Here is a 19893-nt window from a genome sequence, read left to right as displayed (position 1 = left end):
CAAAGTATACAAGTATACATCATATTTTTGACATCTAAGTGTTAGAAAGATGATAAAAATGTCATGGTACTTGTTGAAGAATTTGATAGCTTGTAACTAAGTTTTATCATTAGGTTACTAACGTTACTTGCACCCAATTTTTTAAGCTGGGTGCACCAGTACACCTAATCCCAAAAATGAATTTCGAGCCCTGCAAGCTGAAATCTCTGTTTATTAAACTCAGTCATGGGAAGATATTATGCTTTTGCTAATTAAACAAACATTATTCATAAATATCACCCACGTAAAGATGCTGAGTAAGGATTTATAATAGTGGCAGACCAACATCTTTTAAATGTATGAAACCACTTGGTTGTTTCTGGATTTCCTTCCTGATTAGACCTGTAAAAAGCCTGGATTATAGAGAGGATGATGAAATTTTTTTTCCTGGACTTCCAAGGAGTAGGTTTCTTGAAATGATTTTTTTACTTCATTTTTTGAAACTTTCTCATACATATCAAATCCCTCTGGCAAGCTAGAATAATATATTTATCAAACCCAGTCATCATTGGTCATGGGAAGATATTATTGTTGACATCATTGCTGATAAATCAAACATTGTTGGAAAATATCCTCCATCTAAAGATGATAAGTAATGTGTAGATAACAATGACAGACCTTTGACATGTATGAAGTAAACTTTTGATGACAGACCTTTGACATGTATGAAGTAAACTTTTGATGACAGACCTTTGACATGTATGAAGTAAACTTTTGATGACAGACCTTTGACATGTATGAAATTAACTGTCAGTCAACTCAACCTCCTATGTTTTTGATGGCTAAATTTGTAAGCACAAATATCAAAATGTCCTGCATCAAATTAAGTTAAATGACTGATTGGCATTTTAACAATGTTACGACAATAGTAGCCATGGACTGAATTGGCGCACAGACATTACAACTCATAAAACAGTTGATAGTTATTAAAATATTTGAACATTACTTGATATCAGGGTAACAGTAAGGACTAGAAAGGCAACATTTTTGAAAAAATGCAGGATGTGGGCGAAGGGAAAATAAAGGAAAAATCGCAAGAAAAGAAACAACTAGAATGACAACATTTTCGCGAAAATGCAGCAAGTCTTTCCCGTGGCCTTTTTTGAAGTTTAAGTCAAACTATCTTACACACAATAGTAATTGCCATTAGGTGCCCCGTATTCTCGGTTCACCCCTATTCTCGGCCTTTTAATACCTGACGTCACGGGTTGTGCTGTGTAGCAATTATAAAGCTGAAATTCATGATCAGGTTCAGGTCCGGTACCGTACCGTAGCCTCCATTCCAAATTTGACTTAACGCCGCAGGCGACAGACATCGACGATACAGTATTTGGCTGCCGGTATGGTCCGAGGCGTTGACGAGCCCCCCTCCCCACATGGACCGTCCGACCGTTTAAACGCCGTCTTTTGAGGGCAATTAAAAAATAAATAAAAAGGCGTGTAAACTGAACGATGCTCTGTTTGCAAGATAAAATTGTTGTAAATATCAAAAAAGAAAAAAAAAGGACAACTAAAAGAAAGTTGTTCCCGCCCGGAAACGAACCAGGGTTGACCTAGCGAAAAAAGCGCATACGTAGCTGGTGCTTTAGCCATTCGGCCAAGCTTGCCAACGTTATTGCCGGCATTTTAACAGGTACATGTATACAAATGCAATGCGTAGCTTGAACACGTCCGTTCACTGTTTAATTTGCAAGATTCCAAGGTCCCATTTTCTGAAGATAATGTATTTCCGTGCAAATTTATCAATCTTGTTCATTCCGTGGCGGGCAACTTCTTCCTTGAGCGCCTGTTTGGTCGAATGCATGGCCGATTTACTGCCGCGTCTCAGCTGGTATTATAAAACTGGATGCCGAATGACATTTTTGACATTTTGTGTTCTCTGCGTTGATAGGTCCAGCTCTGACGTACATCCGAGACAGTCTGAATTTAGGCCAATCAAAAAGCTGGGAACGCGGAGTATTTGCTAACAGCTTCCATTTTTCTGAGTTTTGATTGGCTATTATCAAAATGGATGCCGATTGTGTCCTGCGCGTTGATAGGTTCACCTCTGACGTACAACCGAGAAAGTGCGACTTTAGGCCAATCAAAAAGCTTGAAACATGGAGTACATGGAGGCTTCCATTTGTTTCTAATTTCCGGTGAAATACTTGTAAGAAAACTAAATGTGTGGCTTCGCCCACATAAATATATACATCTAAAAATCCACAATGAAATTTGAGTTCAAAATTGAGAGGTCAGAATGGAATTAAAGGACATTTAAAGTCTGGTAGCAGTTGGTGCGATATTGTCCAGGATGATGTTGATTGCACAATTAGCATTTGTGATATAAGGTGCCATATAAAGGGCAGCACTATTCCTGTACCGTTTACAGAGCTTTGTAATTTGTATGATTATTGTGTACCTTCTTGTTATTTGTATTCAGACCTTTTAATGTTATACATGTACCCTTGGAGCTGGATTGCTACAGACCTTTGTGGGAAGTGTTTGAACATGACAGTGGGTTTGCTGTACATGTGAAATGAAACACATGGAGCCAGGGTGATTGTTGATACTGTAAGGAGAGGTGTATTAAGGCATGTTTACAGTGGTGCCTTTATGGGTCGTTAAAAAGACATCATTCACCTAATATGTCCATCAGGGAACAGTGAAAGCATTGAACTGAGCAGGGTAAGATACTGACAGTGTATAGAAACTATACCATGTGTGTTACAGAAGTAAATTGTAGTTCATTGTTCGAAAAATGGGGGTAAAGGCAGTACAGAGGTTGAAACTAGATGCATGATGAAAAGAGGTATTTTATATTATTAGCTTTTGGTGTGGCCTATCCTCTCATATTAGGGACTAATGTAGCAGGTGCTTTGTCACTTCTGCGTGAATATGTTTGTCAAGATTTAACTTGTAATAGTTATTGTTATGAATGCATAATGATTGCATAAGGATTGCATAAGGATTGACCATTACTCACTGATTAGGTATTTAACATTATTAGCATTTGGTGTGGCATATCCTCTCATATTAGGCACCAGTGCTGATAGTAGCAGGTGCAATAAAGTTTTCCATGCACATGAAGGTTATCAAAAACACTGACAGAAGCATTGCAAAAATGTTCCTTCTTCACCTGAATGTCTTTAGACTTGGAGACAGATAAATACTGATACTCTGAAGTCTCAAGTTTTGAATGAATCTTATCCTTGTCATTGAAAATTGCCAGATTATATTAAAAGGTGCAACAAAACCAATCTCTCAACTGCCTTGCGCTTCACAGGAAGTGAAAGCTGAAACGTGTCAATCTTGTCAGTTGATTGTGCTTAAGAAGGCCAATACAAGCCTGTAATTGCTAGTTGATAATCCATAACATCTGCACATGTCTGTGTATCTAGAGGTGTAGAAAGAATGAGACTTGACAGTTCTAGGTCAAGCTTTTCAGGCATGTAGTCACTGGGTGGACATTGTTCTAAATGGTGAACAAAGCATGGACATTGAAGAGATGAAAAGAAACAGGAAAGTTGCTGTCATCATTTATTTAAATGCAAATTTGTGAATACCATCTTTGAGAACAGGAAAGAATTGATTTGTGAGGATTCCAGGCTTTAATCAGGTTTGTCACAGAGATGTAAAATTAAGGGGTATTTTCTCTTGTGTCCGAATCCCTTTCAAATAGCATGTTAATTGCTATGTTACTTCAAAATACGAAGAGATGACTCAATGTCATTGGGAAGCTGCCTAACAACATTCAAAATTTAACATACAAAATGAACAGTGTTTGTTACTATAATTCGTACTTGGTAACATTTTAATCAGCATATTAATGGACAGATAGTACTGTAAGTTGTTGATATAATCTTTTGTTTTTTGCTGTGGTTACCCTTGGCTATCTAAATTGAACATAACCAGAATTTGGAGAAATGTTAAGCTACAAGATGAAAGGGGAATGGAAAACTACAACTTAGTAGTATGGTAGTTTGCTTCTTTGTGATATGGCAATTGCACCAGACAGACAACGATTCATTTGCAATTCCATAATCTGTTAATATTCTCGGTAGAGTTGTTTCTGGCACTTAGCATACATAATGCTGGCCACGTTGCATGTTGTTTCTGGTTACCATGCCGACTGTTATTGTACCACTCAACACTTGCCTCCTCAATAGAATGAAGAGATTTCTGAGAGGCCACTTAATTATAGAATGATGTAGTCAGGAGTACCATGCCAATTTAAAGACAAGCTCTTACAGCCCTCTTGCTTAGAGGATGGCCATAATTTGGTCATTAGAAAAGGGTATGGTACAAAAGACATGGCCCTTGGCAGAACATAATGTTGGCAATTACTAGATCCTTGTAAATCATGCAGTCACGTAGTTGTTGTCTTGTTGTCTATTTTCATCAAGAAAGTAGATTGTTGAGAGGTGTATTTTTTTCTGAAAAGTGGTAAAAAAGCCTTTCATTGTTATGTGTATTGTTTCTGTACCGGCACTGAACTCTGCAAGAAAACACATTCATCTGCTACATTTATACTTTGCAGTGATTTGTCTAACATTGCACTTTGCTATTCATCTTCTTAACTTGCTGTTATAACTTGCATAATTTATTTCTTCACAAAGCTTCATATATGAGTGTTTTGCTGGAATTCAAGCTTTGGCAAATCCCTAGCTTTTGATAAAACTGTTTTCCAGCTTTGCACCTAATCTGCCATGCGGGAAGCGTATCACGTAATGCAGATGTAGAGAGCAGACAAATTTCTTCTCAGTGAGAGTTCCTGTTTGTTTGCTGTTCTCCCAGAGAGAGCGGGGTTAAGTGGGGGCTACCTAACAATACGCTTCCTATATCGCCATTTTCTATAGGCACACAGGAAGCAAAACGTAGCCGTACGCTGAAGTGCGTGATTGTTCAAAGAGGGCCCAGTGCGGAATCTGACTGGACCAGTTGTGGTTGAAGGTTTCCCACCGGGAATAACAAAAGTAGCTTTTCAGGACAAGGATAAGCGGTGTTAGGAACAGTTAGAGCAGATATAGGCTAATCGGCCATACAAGGTGGAAGAATGGTCGGATTTGGTTGATAGGACAGCAATGTTGTGATTGAGCAGTGCAGGAGGGAAAGGAGGAAGCTAAGGAAGCTTTGGAGACGCACATGTAGGTCTCATACCAGTGTGTCTAAGACCAAGGTGTCACTCAGGTGTTCTGGGTGTGAGTATTGCATGCTGACATGGAAGATTATTATAAAGTAGAAGTCACATGGTTCTACTTGAAATAGAGAGTATTATAGGCAGTTCGACACACTGGAGGGCTGGGGAAGGGGTGATGAAACACACTGTGTTGTATACCTACTTGTGAAAATACACATCTCAATGCAAAATTTGCCTGAATTTGAGAAACTTTGCCGTCTTGAAGCAAAAAGAAATGTAAGCACATCAATTCTCAAGTCCAACTCTTGTATTCAAGTTTTCTACACTAAATCCCACTGCAATCCATTGGTCGCAACCTGTCGCAGTGTGCCGTTGATCCTATGTTCGCAGCGGCCCTTCCCTCGGTTTCTGAATTCTAATGAGCTTAGACCTGACGTCACATGCCTGAGTTAACTGTAAACAGCACAGACGAGGACTGAGGTGTCTTTGACCTTTCTGGTAATTCCCATATTTGGAACTCTTGGCAGGGATACCCTAAAGTCCGCTTCCACTAGAAGACAAAATGATGGACAGTTTGGTAGTTTTGTCTTCGCCGTATGACAAAGATGGGTCAGTTTAGGCCCACTTTCGTGCAATAGAAGTATGTATTTGCAGATATATTTTTAGATGACTATTAAATAGGAAGTTTTCAGATATATATTTTAGATGACTATTTAATAATATAAAAGAATAGGAAGTTTTTCTTCACTTAGCTGATATTTCTTCCTAACAGTTGAAATGGTGCACGGTAAAATGTAGTGTTCTCTGACGGTTGAACCGAGTTCGCGTTTTTAAGGGTACAGTGGTCCTTGAGTAAGGTTAGAGTATGGAGAGAGAGATCTTTTTGCATGGTTACAATTGGGTCTTGAGATCTCTGAATCTTTTGTCATTTTGAAGTTCATATTTGTATTTGTATCGATGTATGATATATATGTACTGCACACTTTAAAAAACATTTGTTATAGGAATATTGCCATGGTTTTGAAGACCTTGCCTTAGACGTTGCACACAAATGCGCCCAAGTGGCTGCAGCAATGGTCACTTTGAAATTTTACCCACACAGAGAACATGGTATCCGCTGTCCTCTGAAGTTCCTCTTCTAAGACTTCTAAAATTTCAAAATCTTCTTAAAAATCGCTAAAATGAAAGTCACTACACTAAATGTCCGTATTCCAAGGCCTAACCAAATTATTGCAAAACAAAGGGAAGACTCAAGCTCATACGGGTGCAAAAGAGAATAATGACACTCGCTAGGAACAAAGGAGGAAAGGAAATGTAATTTGTTCTTTCTCCTTCTGACGAAAGCTCCTTGGTTTGTGTAATTTGATGGAAGCCCGTGTGATACAAGTAAAATCCTGTGTGATACAATTAAAATCCTGTGTGGTATACCCTAGAAGGAACACTCGTATTAAACATAACCACGTCCCACGTATGGCACAAACATTTAGTTTGCCTTGTTTATTACATTTTGTTTCGAAAACATTTGGATCATCAGAGCAATTCTCATGTCTTAATCTCAGAGCTAGTGGTAGACCAAGGAAATCCAGGATAGGTTGTGTTAGGATCAAGGTGTGCAGTCTAACTAGGGTGAGCCTGCTGGACAGAGCTGCATGGAAGCGCAGAGTGAAGACTAGCCAACTGCTGCCTACCCCTGTGTCAGGGATCCCAGCAGCAGTATAATCAGTACTACTACTATGATTAAAGCTGGGGACAGGTGTTCACAGGTGTGGGAAAGATAGAGAGTAGATTTACCTGCCAAACGGACAGAACAAAGTTATCAAACATGTTAATCTTAAACTTAACTGCTAAGCTGACAGGTGAGGAGAAAAGTTATAGTCCATCCCTGTAGCTATACTTAACCTTAGCAATTACAGGTACCCCTGTACCAAATCAGCTTTCAATTGTCACTCCTGTAAATGTTAAGATCAAAAGAATTTCCTGTGTGTAAATCTTGAAAGTGTGGTGCCCAAAAGAATGTCCAACTTTTTAAGCTTTAAAAAGTTATAAAAAAGAAAAGTGAAATGCACTATTATAACATACTTTTTGAGGTTTGAAGTTTGATAGCATTGCTGTTGCCTGGGGCAAATCTGAACTTCTCATCTACCTTTGTTACAAGAAACAACCCTCAGCCATTTTTCGCTGTCGTTAGTCGGCTTGTATCCATGCGTAATGATTCGGCCATTGTTCCTGACACTGAGGGTGAGCCAAAAGACGCCGGGTGCTTTGATTTGTGGGCAGAAGGCTACCAGAAGAAGGGCCTCTTGTACTTGCCTGAGACAATGCAGCCATTTTCTAGATTTATTGAAAAACATCAACTTGTAAAGAGGGTTGGTAAGGAGGCGGCCATGTTTACAAACTCACCCTTCAGCTCAAAAGGGCTTTTCAAAATCACCAGCTGGTCTGATTTCAAGGCTGCCTGGCACAACAGGTTGATTGTTGTGATATTATTAATTAATCTGTTCCCCCACTGGCTTCAGAAGGGGAACCCTTAAATGCTCTTCATTGATACAACACTTTAGTCTAGTGGAATAATCAGGTAAGAATGTTAGTGACATGGACAATTAAATTTGAATTTGGATTCCAAGAAGCTTTGCTCTTACAGTAAAACGTTGATCAGACAGGGAAAACAAATTGCTGAAATTCCTTACAAAAGATTGAGGCTTTTGCAAAATGGCTACAAAGCCAGATCACTTTACCTTCAAACCTATTGAGTTTTCTTTTGGGCCAGCTTGTTGGAAAAAAAACCTGATTTGAAAAATCATTAGACCACAGTTTTAGAGTGCACATGTCTCTTATTTCTTTTGCCCAGCATTTCAGAAAGGGATAAATGCCCCTAGAGCTATGCATCGTCTGTCAGAAAAAAACCTTCCTATGATCATAAAGGACACATTGATGTCGCCGTATGTGTCCACAAGGCAAATATTTTTCAGTAATAGAGGGCTCTTTTAAGTTTAAGATCAGAACCCTGCCCTTTGTGCCTCTTGAGAAAACCCAGGCTTATATATAACTATTTTACACCAGGACAGGTCACTGAGGAACATGTGATATAGAGTATATTGGAACAGCATGAAATAGTAATGACCATTAAGAGGTGATTTCTCATGAGTAGCTGTCAGGTACACACTCAGGTTCAGACTGATGGCTGGTAGTGCAGCTGATGATGATGATGGATGCTGTAAGCTGGTTACCCACGGCAACAGACTCTGGCTATCATCACAGCTCCTTCCTTTTGATAGGTATTCCCAGAGTGGCTCCTGTTCAGCTCCCAACTGCACCTTCCTGTCTGGACAGCTCCTAATAGTTTTAGATAGTGGGGAAGAAAGCAAAATGTCAAACATGAAGTAGGAAATTTTTGTTCTGACTAATGTTAATCATGCTGAGATGCAAATGAGCAAAAGGAAGCATGCTGGTATCCATTTTGTATTGGTTAATATGTTAGGCTGCAGGGACTACGAAAGCATTCTCTTTCAGTTGAATTCCCTTCCTAACCTTCAGTTGCTCATTTCCTCACTCACTCACTCACTCACTCACTCAGTTGCTCACTTGCTCACTCACTCACTCACTAATATTCCCAGGGTTTTTTCCATCTGTATCCCTCATCTCATTATTCCTTAATTTTTGCGAGTGGACATAGGGGTTTCATAGTGTATGATGTTTGCAGTGGAAACAAAACTGTAGCACAAAAACACATATTTGCGGTATCGTCATTTGGTAGTAGTGGAGGGACAGCACAAAAACGGAGAAGATTCACAGCAATGTTTCCCTCACACTGCTAGATAAGCAGTTATGTACAAGAACCTCAATGCAACATCAATGACATGCTCTGATCAACATATTAAGTCTTCCTGGATACACACGAGACACAGGTAAATAATGAGCTAGGTGTGGACACCTAATCCTTAAGTGACTGTGGTTATACCAGTAGTACAATAGAGAAGATATGAAAACATGGTACATTCATATCCTTCTTAGTATGTCATCCTTTGAATAGGGAGGAAAGCCACACCTACTTGTCTGTTGTGATTTTCTCTTTCCTGACGTACATAGGAATTGTTTACACAGCTGAAACATGCTGGTTCAATGTGAAATGTAGACACAGGTATTCTGCCTACATAGTTTTAGGTAGGCTTGAGAAAACTACAAGGAAAATAATAGTATGCTTTGTTGAAATACTTCTAACTATACTAAACCTCTTCTAACTATACTACACTAAAATAACCATTTCTACTGTACTGTTTCTGAACAAGGTGTTCTTATTTTATGGAATTAGACAGATTACAAAGTGAAATTGCAGAAGGAACCTCCTGTACGGAAGCAAGTCATCACGTTGGATATAAGCCATGCGTCACGTTTGGTGAATTGTAAGTCATTGGGAAGTCACTATCCAAAATCAATGGACTGTCAGCCCAGGAGATTGTTGGGAGTGTGTTTTTACCTGACATACAGGAAGCAGGTCCTATTGTCCAATAAGTGACTCAAAGTGCAGCCCTTTAAGAGCCTGTGCTGTCCATGCATTATTGACTGATGTCATTGCAGACAAAGAAGATGATTAATACAGTATGGAATGTCAATAGGAGCTGGAACTGGCCCATCCGGGGAGTATGGAGTGGAAGACAGAAAGATGTGAAAGTTTGGATGGAGTCTATGGACCCTACTCTACATTCCTTGTGTAGTTTGTACAGAGGATTACTGCCAATTCCTCTTGCCTCCAGAATATAGCATTTACTTAAGTGCTGTTTGCAATACATACAGTTTTACCTCTGTATTTTTTGGGTCATGCAACTCCCCAAAGTCAAACATTCCTTTCTTTGTCAAGTTAATGCCCTTTCCCCCCATCCTTGATTGTGTAGTAATTGTACGAGCAAGTCTTCCGAATTTTCATTATTGTGATAATGTAGCAACTTAGAGTCAGACCACGGAGAGACAGTGTTATCAAGTACAAATAGACCTTGGATGAAGTAATTTTGGCCTGGTACATTTGCCTGATTTTCACGTATGCACAATATATGTACAAATGTATTCACCTGGAGAAAGGAATGACAGTAGCAAATACAGGTACATGTACAAGGCTTTGTGTGAACCTTTGGGAGGGGTTAAGTTCAGATGTGTTTATTGTATAGGTCATGACAGGTACTTGTAAGTTTGTCAGAGGAATTTCCTTTCCGTCACAGTCTTGCTACTGTTGCTAAGGTGACTTAGCAAGAAGGATATGTCAGTGCTTCTTGGTGGGGTGGTTTATCGGTTTGTGAGCAAGATGATTGGATAAATCTTCCCAAGATTTTCTACAACATCAAAAGCAGTAATGCATAGACTTCATCCTTTTTGATGATATTTCAAGCAAAAACCGTGCTTCAAACTTGAGTATCCTTTTAGTTACAGTCCATAAGCCAGTCAATTCTATGGAGAAACCTAGGTTACCTCGGGAGACGTTGCACTTTTGTAATACTGCATTGCAGAAAAGTTTTAAGTTTTGTTGCAGGCTCTCGATTGCCTTCCACATTACGCTGTTGGTACCTTATGTTGGAAAGGAGACTTTGCCAAACCCACTAAATCTCATATTAATACATCTCCACAGCGTCAGAAATAGATAGAGACAAATAATGAAGCCCCCTTTTCTCTGCCTTTCAAGATTTACTGAGCCAAAAACTGATGTGGAACATGTAAGGTGAAAATGTATGAATGGAAGATGTAATACAAGAACTTGTGCAGATGTCAAGGGTATATTTGTGCAGAGATTAAGGTAATTTGTTGCCCTGGAGACTATTGATTACGTACAATATACATGTCATGCCTACAGCGATATCCTGCAGAATCAATGTAATTCACTGTGATAACCTAGACTGTCATTACATGCCAGTACAATTCTTCCCTCCACTTAATCAAGGATGGGAAAGTCACGTAGGCATTCTCACACAAAACACAGTCATTGTACGTGATGACCTAGAATTGTCTGCCCCAGTACTGAAGTACACATGGCTTTCTTTGTTTGACTGTATGGATTAATGGTCGTATATTAAACATGAATATTACTTCCAAAGCTTGACTGTCAATGTATCGAGTGATGCATCGAACTGTTACCAAGGAAGCACCATGCCATGATGAATACCAAATAAAATGGGTCGTGATATGCTAAGTATTTAGGTGACAGTGATTGATCATTGTAGGTTATCAGATTCAGGTAAAAGGACAGGTTTTATGACCTTACAGCATGTGATGCTTCTTAATGGATTTGATAGGATCGTAAGCATATTGTTCCATCTAAGTCATTGTATGTTTCAAAATTGTCACTTAAGAATATGAAAAATTCATTATTAGCTGTACAGGTATATTTGATTTCATGCAAGGAAAATTCATTGTGTTAAGCAATGTTTAATGCTTGAAAATTTAGACCAGATCACTTTTACTATGAAAGTCTTGAAGCTGCAATTTCACTATAACAAAACTATCTCTCAAATAACAATACATTTTTGTATTTATATTATAGTTGTGATATATTAGTTGTTTTTAGAGTGTTGTTAATTATATAGTAAATATGATAGTAAAATAAAGTTTTGATATCAGCTATAATTTCATTTTTTGTAGTAGAAATAGGACACCTATGACACCTATCATCTTTAGTGCTAAGCATATTTGTATACTAGCTTAATTATTGTAGTGTCCAAGAAACTGTGCTGCCTTGCAACCATGCAAATTTGAATGTTTACATAGAAATTGTTGGAATCTCCTTCAGATAAATGAAAAATGCCAACAATTTGAATTATGCAAACCTTGAACCTCCATTGTAGCAAAAATGTAGGAGCTGTCAATTTTCATACTTTTCAGAGCCAAAGTCCACATGTACAATGTACACTAAACCCTGCATTTTTATTGCCCTCAGGAATGCCTAAGGTTATGAATATGCCCAAATATGATTGTCTCAAGTCTGGAGTTAGATATATATCTCTAAGCATTTGTTTGGGCAAAACGTGGACATGTTTTCTTGGACTGCCATTAACCCCAGTGGCTGTCAGAGAAGTCTAAGAACATTATGATCATCCACTCAAACATCTGCTTGGAGATTAGCATTAGATACACACATCCTTGAAACAGTCGAGTTCAGTTGAGCTAGATACATTATTTAATATCCTACTAAACGCCATAAATGTTTTAGTGACACATGTTTCTATGATTGTTTTAGTTACCTTGTAAACTTGAAACATGTCAAGATCAGCTGCTCTAGCATAGGTTATTCTCAAATTGGTACATTTCTGCGTTTTCAGGCAGTCTAGAGAACAGAACTAATTATAAACAAGCATTTTTTCAAACTAGGTTATCAATGTGTCTACCAAATTCGATCCTTCTTGTAATAAAGTATACGACTGTGTGATTCCTTGAGGTTCAGGAACAAAGAAGTAATGTACAATGCACGCTACTAGTAATTACCTCCATGAAATGTCATGGAATGGAGGTTATATTTTCTGTTATGTGTCTCTGTCTGTGTAGATGATTACTCAAGAACGGCTGGATGGATTGGTTTCATACTTGTTGTGTTGGTGAGGTGTGATGAAAGCTCGAATCAATGAGATTTTGGGAGTCGTATCTGTCGTTATAATCGATGTAATAATATCAGAAATCACCCCTATATTTGAGATATATTGGTACAGGCATCATGCTTTATGTGTTTGTTAATGGGCTTAGCTCCAAGCAGATGGTGAGGTGACAGCTGTTAGCAGATGGGGTTGGCGCCAAGTATTCATCTTACAGTTGGTGTAGGGCTGTCAGAGGAAAGTGTGCATCTCGTTTTTGTACCGTGTGAACAGCTGATGTTATGACATATTGGTAGAAAATCAAATCACCATCTGACTAAAGTTGGCCGCATCCCTTCTTCTTTCTGAGTTTCCCAACTTCCTCCCACCACACCGCTCTGACTACTAGTCTGAGGCACATAGTCGAACCTCAATAATGCTGACAACCTTAGACATTTTAAATGCCAAACATCAAGCTTAAGGAACACCACGCTACCATATGCCGTCGACCTCTTAAACGCACATTACACAATTAAGTGTCACATTTTGATAATTACTAATCAGATGGACATCCTCTGTGTCATTAAATAAATACACCACTACTTTCCCATAACATTTATATTATATAACCATTACTCTCAAATACAACAGACTATAAACATACATACCATCCACAAAAAAGCAATAAATATTTCATGGAGGTATGAGATCCCCGAACTCTAGTTAGATAGATGAAATAGGACTATGATCATAGAGTTAACCATCTGGAATTGACTCTATAGAGTTTCATATTGTGAGCAATATACTGTGCTTAAGTTCAGATGTTACATTATAGTAGTCCAGGTTTTGTGATTGATAAATCAAAGACATTTGATAGTATCACACACAGTTACTGAGACTCTTTTAATAACAACATGGACAATTGGCTGATTATTATCTCTGGGAAGGAGGTTCATCCTCTGAAGGGTAACTGTTTTCAGTCCTGGGTGTTTTCAACTATAAATCAATATCTTTTCGACAGATTTGTATGAATTTTGATATGTTGGAATTAGGCCTTAAAGAAATTTTCTTTGCTCCTGTCCCTTTATACACATCACTTCCCCGTACACAAATACCCAAAGTTTCCTGGCTAGTTAACTTCTACACATCTTAATTTCCTGTCCTGCCTTTGCTTTTGTTGATATGGCACACAAAACGTCATGCCATTGTGTACTAGAGGTGTGTTATGTGTATGTGTGTCAGGCATATGTCCTGGTGCATGTCAGACATTTCACAGGCCAGAGTTGATGAATACGCCTGTACACTCCGGACCAAGCAGGAAGAATCATAGGAATTCTACCAATTGTTTTCCCCGTCTGTAAAGTGCTGTCGTGTTGATTATCAGTTTCTGTGACGAACTGCTCCGATGTTTTGACAACATTCGTATCATTCTTCGGGGAAGAAAGCACCCTTTGAAGCCATGCCAATTTGAAGTGAACCTTTGTTCAATGGTTGAGGGACTATTCTTAGACGACTGTGCAGTGAAACACAATGCAAAAATGAAGAGCTAATTTTGCGGCAATAGATTTTTTGTAATGGATTATTTTTTATGCTTTGTGTTTTAAAAAATGTACAATGTATTTTAGAATATGGCACATTTCCTTGTATTAGGGACCACATGGCATTATTTTTTAATGGACACAGCAGGATAGTCCATCGTATCAAATTTTAAGTTGGGAACAAAATGTTTAATTTAATCTAATGTAAAAGTTGACTAAACCTTGTATATGATAATAATGATTTTGTTTCATTAAGTCCAAATCAGAGTAGAATCTAGTAAGACTTAATCATTGTCAGTTATCACTATATTTCCTGTCTGTATCAGCTATTAGCACACAGTGTTTGTGAGCCCTGGTTCCCAGGTTACCACTGAATCATCTCCACCTTCCAGGCGGTCGGATATTGGAACACCTGTGTGGAATGGGAACAATGTTACACAATAGGTCACTGACCAGGCATTGCTGTAGGACTGGATGGCTTTTGTACCAATTTGTCTGCTTGTGTAGAAGATGATGGTTGGATTTGATGTGGAAATCTTAAGTTTAAAGTCCAAAATGAGGTTCATTCTATCCATCATTTGAGACAGATGGCAGTTTTACATGATGAAATAAGAGTTACTAGTAGGTTCATGTTCTGTTATCTAGTTGTTGCTATATATTTTACCATTTGAGATTCATTCATGTATTTTCAACGTGATATATGGAGAGATTATTAACTTTCATACACTGTAATGTTCATGTACATGTAGTCAGTTATACCAGAGAAATGCATAGGATATGCCTAAAAGGTGAAACATAAGAAATGTAGAGATGCGCAGATAAGCAAAGTGGCAAACACCGTGACATGATGATGATGATGATAATGACTGCCTTAAATTTCCCCCTCCTTATTTGACTACCTTTTCTTCCCATGTGTGTATAGGTATTCCTTCTCTTTGATACAGAAGACTGCACAGTGTTTCTGTTATGCCAGGTGTGCTCAGTGTGATCACTGAACAGTCACATCTAAATCCTACAGGATGTCATCTTTCTTGCATGTGTTCTGAGTGAACAGAAGCCAAACATTAAACACAAAACTAGACCTTGGGTACAGATCAACATACCTTGTTGTTTTTTATTACTTCCCATCACATATCTATTCCATCTATACCACCTGTTTGCAACATTGGGGGGTTACAGTGAAGGAATGAAGTAAGTTTTAATGCTGTGATCTGCAGACGTGACTTTTTTAAGAAATGCTGTGCTAGTCTGTTTCTTCAAGTCTGACAAATGTGTTGGTCTTGTATCCAGGTGAAGAAATGGGTTTGTTGAATGTTGTGTTGTGAAATGTGATGCCTGCCTCTCCACTGAAGTGTACAGCTGCATTGTGTGGGTACAGATGGTACGTCTCAACCATCAGCACCCAGGAAAGGAGGACAAAAAAGGGAGGACTCCAGTTTGAATATGATACTTTCTTAATTCAGCCCAGTGCAAAGAAACTGTGAACAAAGCTACCCTTGGTTTACTAAGTGTCCTGAGTGTGAATGCTTACTTGCTGTTTGATGTGTCAACAAGAAGGGGTTGTTTCTCATGTATGCAGTCCACATTGTCATGGTAGAGGGGATACAGCAACCTATCCCAGCATGCTCTGCTCAAGAAAAGGTTGCTGTTTGATATTTTGCCTGGTCAGCATGTCAACACAGCTGATTAGGGTTGTTGACCTTGGCATTTGGAAGACGAATCTTTGTGTTAAAGAAAGAAAGTTTCAGTACATATTTGCAGACACAAGAAGATAGGGAAGACATACTCCCATGATCATAAGGGCCGTCTCTTCTTTAGTCTGTTTTTCTCAAACAAGAGATGCCTGGCTTCCGGACTCCTTTTTCCATCATGGGATGGGAATGTGCTTGTTGGGACGGAAAATCTTTCATCTTTCCGTAAAAAAAATCTCAACTTTGGATCATAGAAATTGATGAGGCTGTATTATTGCAAGCTTCACACAATGGATTTAACATTGAAAATCCAGGTGCAAAACCAAGAGGATAACTAACGTAAGAGAGGACACTCATAAACAGTCTTCTTTTGTTTGTTTGTTTGTTATTTCAATGATATGTGAGGAACAAGAGATAAATTTTTAAAGGAAATTTGTTATATAATTCTTAACAAAGTTTTCTTTATTTACAGATCCACATATCAAGGTGGCAGGCAGAGAGGAAGACGTTAGAGCAGCCAAGACCAAGATTATGGCTGTTTTAGATACAAAAGTAAGCACGTTATGCTTATGACACTCTTCTGTCATGTGGAAATAATTTCGGAATTAACTGCTGGCTACTACACCCATAAAAGATAAAGGTTTTTGCTTGGTTGCTGTGCTTTTGCTTGGCTTTTTCATTTGTGCCTGCCTACATGTATGTCAACAGCGCCATCTATTGGTTTTAGAAATATTGCAATGATTCATATGTTTGGTGAAAAGCAACTAGTTACCAATAACTTACCATAGTTGTCTTGAAAGCCATTTAAAAAATGCAAGTCTTGTTTTTTAAGTTCAAGGTAACCAGTATATTAGCATATGGTTGCAAGCTGAAGAAAACAAGAGACTAGTTAACATTCCCAATTTTACTATGTGAAATCTGTTCAGTGAATTTTTGAATAGCACATGTTCAAGGGCCTCATTTTTTTGTTCTTCCCAACAGAGTAACAGAGTGACCTTGAAAATGGATGTCTCTCACACGGAACACTCCCATGTCATCGGGAAGGGCGGCAATAACATCAAGAAGGTCATGCAGGAAACAGGGTGCCACATCCACTTCCCTGACTCCAACAGGTCTTCTCTGGGAGAAAAAAGTAATCAGGTGAGAAAATAGTTTTTGTGGCATTAAGAAAATGAACATTGTCATACATGAATTATACAAATCAGGATCTCATCGACATACTTTACTCAGAAAATGTTTCATTAGACTAATTCATTACAGTAAGACTTTCATACTTTGAACAACTATAATTGTTATTCAAGTAGATAATATGATCAACTGATAAAATGAGACCTTATTTGCATAATCAATAAGAAACATTTGTGACAAGTCATTCAAAAATGTTAACCCCATTTGGGGTAGCTATGAGGTGATGGAACTCCAGTGATTGTTTTAGTTAGAACCAATAGGGCATTTGTTGGTTTGTCCATATTGCAGTCTGAATATAATTTTGGCTTATTGTTTTTCAGGTTTCCATTGCAGGGTTGGTTCTCGGTGTGGAAAGTGCAAGAGCACAGATTAGGGTAAGTAAGAAATAGTTTCAAACATAGACCAAACTCCTTGCTGTGTATTTCTAGGTAAGAGCAGGGATAACCTTTGTTCGGAATTACATGTTACAGCATACATAGATGGAGAAAAGTGAGGAAGCAGCCTTTTTACCCATGGAAAAATACAATGTATCCCCACCCTCTGAACTGGGATGGAAATAAGCTTTATATGAGGAATCAAAATCTTACTGTCTGTCAAAAAAATTGAAATCATAACAAGAAGTTAATGAAAAGTGTATATTTGTAAGGTCCAAAGACAGATTTAACTGTGGAAATTAACAACATTTGCTTGCACACAATAAGTATGATAAAAAAAATTTAAAGCTGAAGACAGCCCTGATGTGTTATATCCTTGAACGTGTTTTGTAACTCACGTTTCTTGTTGCTGTCCTAACTTGTGAACATGTGTTTTTCAGGAATTGTTACCACTAGTCTTCATGTTCGAATTGCCAATCACGGGCGCATTACAGCCAGTGCCAGATGTCTCGTCGCCCCAGATACAGCAGATACAGCAAACGTACAACGTCACGGTGGCCTTCAAGCAGAGACCCAGGATGTACGTTACCACGTGCGTGGTCCGCGGCACGGTCAACAATGCGCCGTCAGTCAAGGAAGCCACGGCCAGGCTCATAGATCACTTGACTGGGAACATGGGGGTACGTTTTCTGAGAAAAATAAGTACATTTCTGCAAGTCTACCTTTGGTTGTACCAGTGACTAGATTATTGCCAATTTGGTTTGATGGTTCTTTCTTTATTAATAGCAGTACAATTCAACAAGGCACAAAGAACTTAAACTTACAGTTGCAAAATTACAAACAAATTATTGATGTGATTTAGAGGTTATACATTCATTCAAGCGCATCACAGAAGGAGTGAAATTGTTGCTAATCATAAGTATGTAAAAAGAATGGCAAGTATGATGGAGACCATAACATTTCTCCTACCTTCTGTAGCAAATCACGATACCCGTCAGCACGCAGCTGGACATCGCGACGCAGCACCACTTGTTCATGATTGGTCGCGGCGGGGTGCAGATCAAGCAGATCATGCAGCGGACCGGCGCGAGCATCCACTTCCCCGACCCCAACAACCCCCAGAAGAAGAGCATGGTGTTTGTGTCGGGAGGGATCGAGTCGGTGTATCTGGCACGGCAGCAGCTGATTGTATGTTGAATAGTTTCTGTTTCATGTCGTTTGTCTTCACAGGTTTGAATCCAAGTGTAGCTATTCTGTTCTTGTATTCCACTCTTGTCTGGCTTCTCAACATCAGTCATTAAAATTATGATAAAGAATCATGGTTATCTCTACCTTCATGAAAGGAAACATACTGTTCTGCTTCTTTCTTCTTCTTTTTCTTCAAACAAATATGGTCAATGACCTTGACCAGATGACTGTCACCATGGTAACTAATATATCGCCCATACTCTGTATTAGTTAATCATGTAGCAAGTTTCTGGTCTAGACTCAAAATACATGCTTATACATGTATGAATGTATAAACCAAGCAATAATAAACCAAGCAGTAGTTTGGTAGGCTAGACCATGTGAAGGTAGAAATTATGTGTTTGCTTGCAAATGTTACCTTTCTTGATATATTTTATCCTATTATATGACTGTCGCAGGCTTGCAACTCATCCTTTTGTGCCCCCTCCCCTCAGGGCTGCCTTCCTCTGGTGCTAATGTTTGACATGAAGGAAGATGTGGAGGTCGACACTTCCAAGATGGCCAGACTAATGGAAGAACTCGACGTCTTCATAAGTATCAAACCTAAACCCAAGCAACCAAGCAAGGTACTTAATCACTTAATCTAGTTGACTAACTTCTGTATTTGAAGTATCTGCTCTTATGTCTTTGTGGAGGCGGACGTTCTACATATTATCATTATCATTTGATTACTTTGTTTTCTTGTACGTAAGGGAATTTATACAACACAGTTGTATGATTGAATAAAAAACTAACCTGGTGTTCCCCTCCACCAATCCAGTCTGTTATCGTGAAGAGTGTGGAACGGAACGCTCCCAACATGTACCGGGCGCGGTGTCGCTTGCTTGGGTTAGAGGAGAGCGAGAACATCCCGCCGAGCACGTCCCCGCAACTTCCCACCATCAACATCAGCTCCGACGTGAAGACGTCCTGTGCAACCATGAACGGCTTCACCAGTGGAAGCTTAGGTCTGAACTCACTAGGTAAGGGAAGGACATCAAATACCTGATGTCTTGCATCTTTGAGCATGTAATGGACAAAGTATGTTGTTATGTTTAAAAAAGAGAACCATTATGTGTATAGAATACCGATAGAGCATAGTGCTTGAATCTAGCATTAGAACTTTGAATAGATTATTTATGTGTCCCATGCTTTTTATTTTACATCTACTAA

The 19893-nt window shown here is 38.7% G+C and overlaps 1 protein-coding gene across 1 annotated transcript in view; it reads left to right on the top strand.

Annotated features, from left to right (window-relative positions):
- LOC118411730 (protein bicaudal C homolog 1-like) overlaps nt 1-19893 on the top strand; it is a gene marked incomplete in the record, with an annotated part of 55897 nt that overhangs the window by 25097 nt on the left and 10907 nt on the right. Inside the window, 7 exon segments of the mRNA XM_035814212.1 lie at nt 16404-16483; nt 16913-17071; nt 17440-17493; nt 17934-18173; nt 18472-18681; nt 19176-19307; nt 19502-19703. Of these exon segments, the coding sequence (XP_035670105.1) occupies nt 16404-16483; nt 16913-17071; nt 17440-17493; nt 17934-18173; nt 18472-18681; nt 19176-19307; nt 19502-19703 (1077 nt within the window).

This window comes from Branchiostoma floridae, chromosome 3 (assembly GCF_000003815.2).
Source record: "Branchiostoma floridae strain S238N-H82 chromosome 3, Bfl_VNyyK, whole genome shotgun sequence".
Taxonomy (NCBI): domain Eukaryota; kingdom Metazoa; phylum Chordata; class Leptocardii; order Amphioxiformes; family Branchiostomatidae; genus Branchiostoma; species Branchiostoma floridae.
This window is presented reverse-complemented; position numbering and strand designations above follow the sequence as displayed.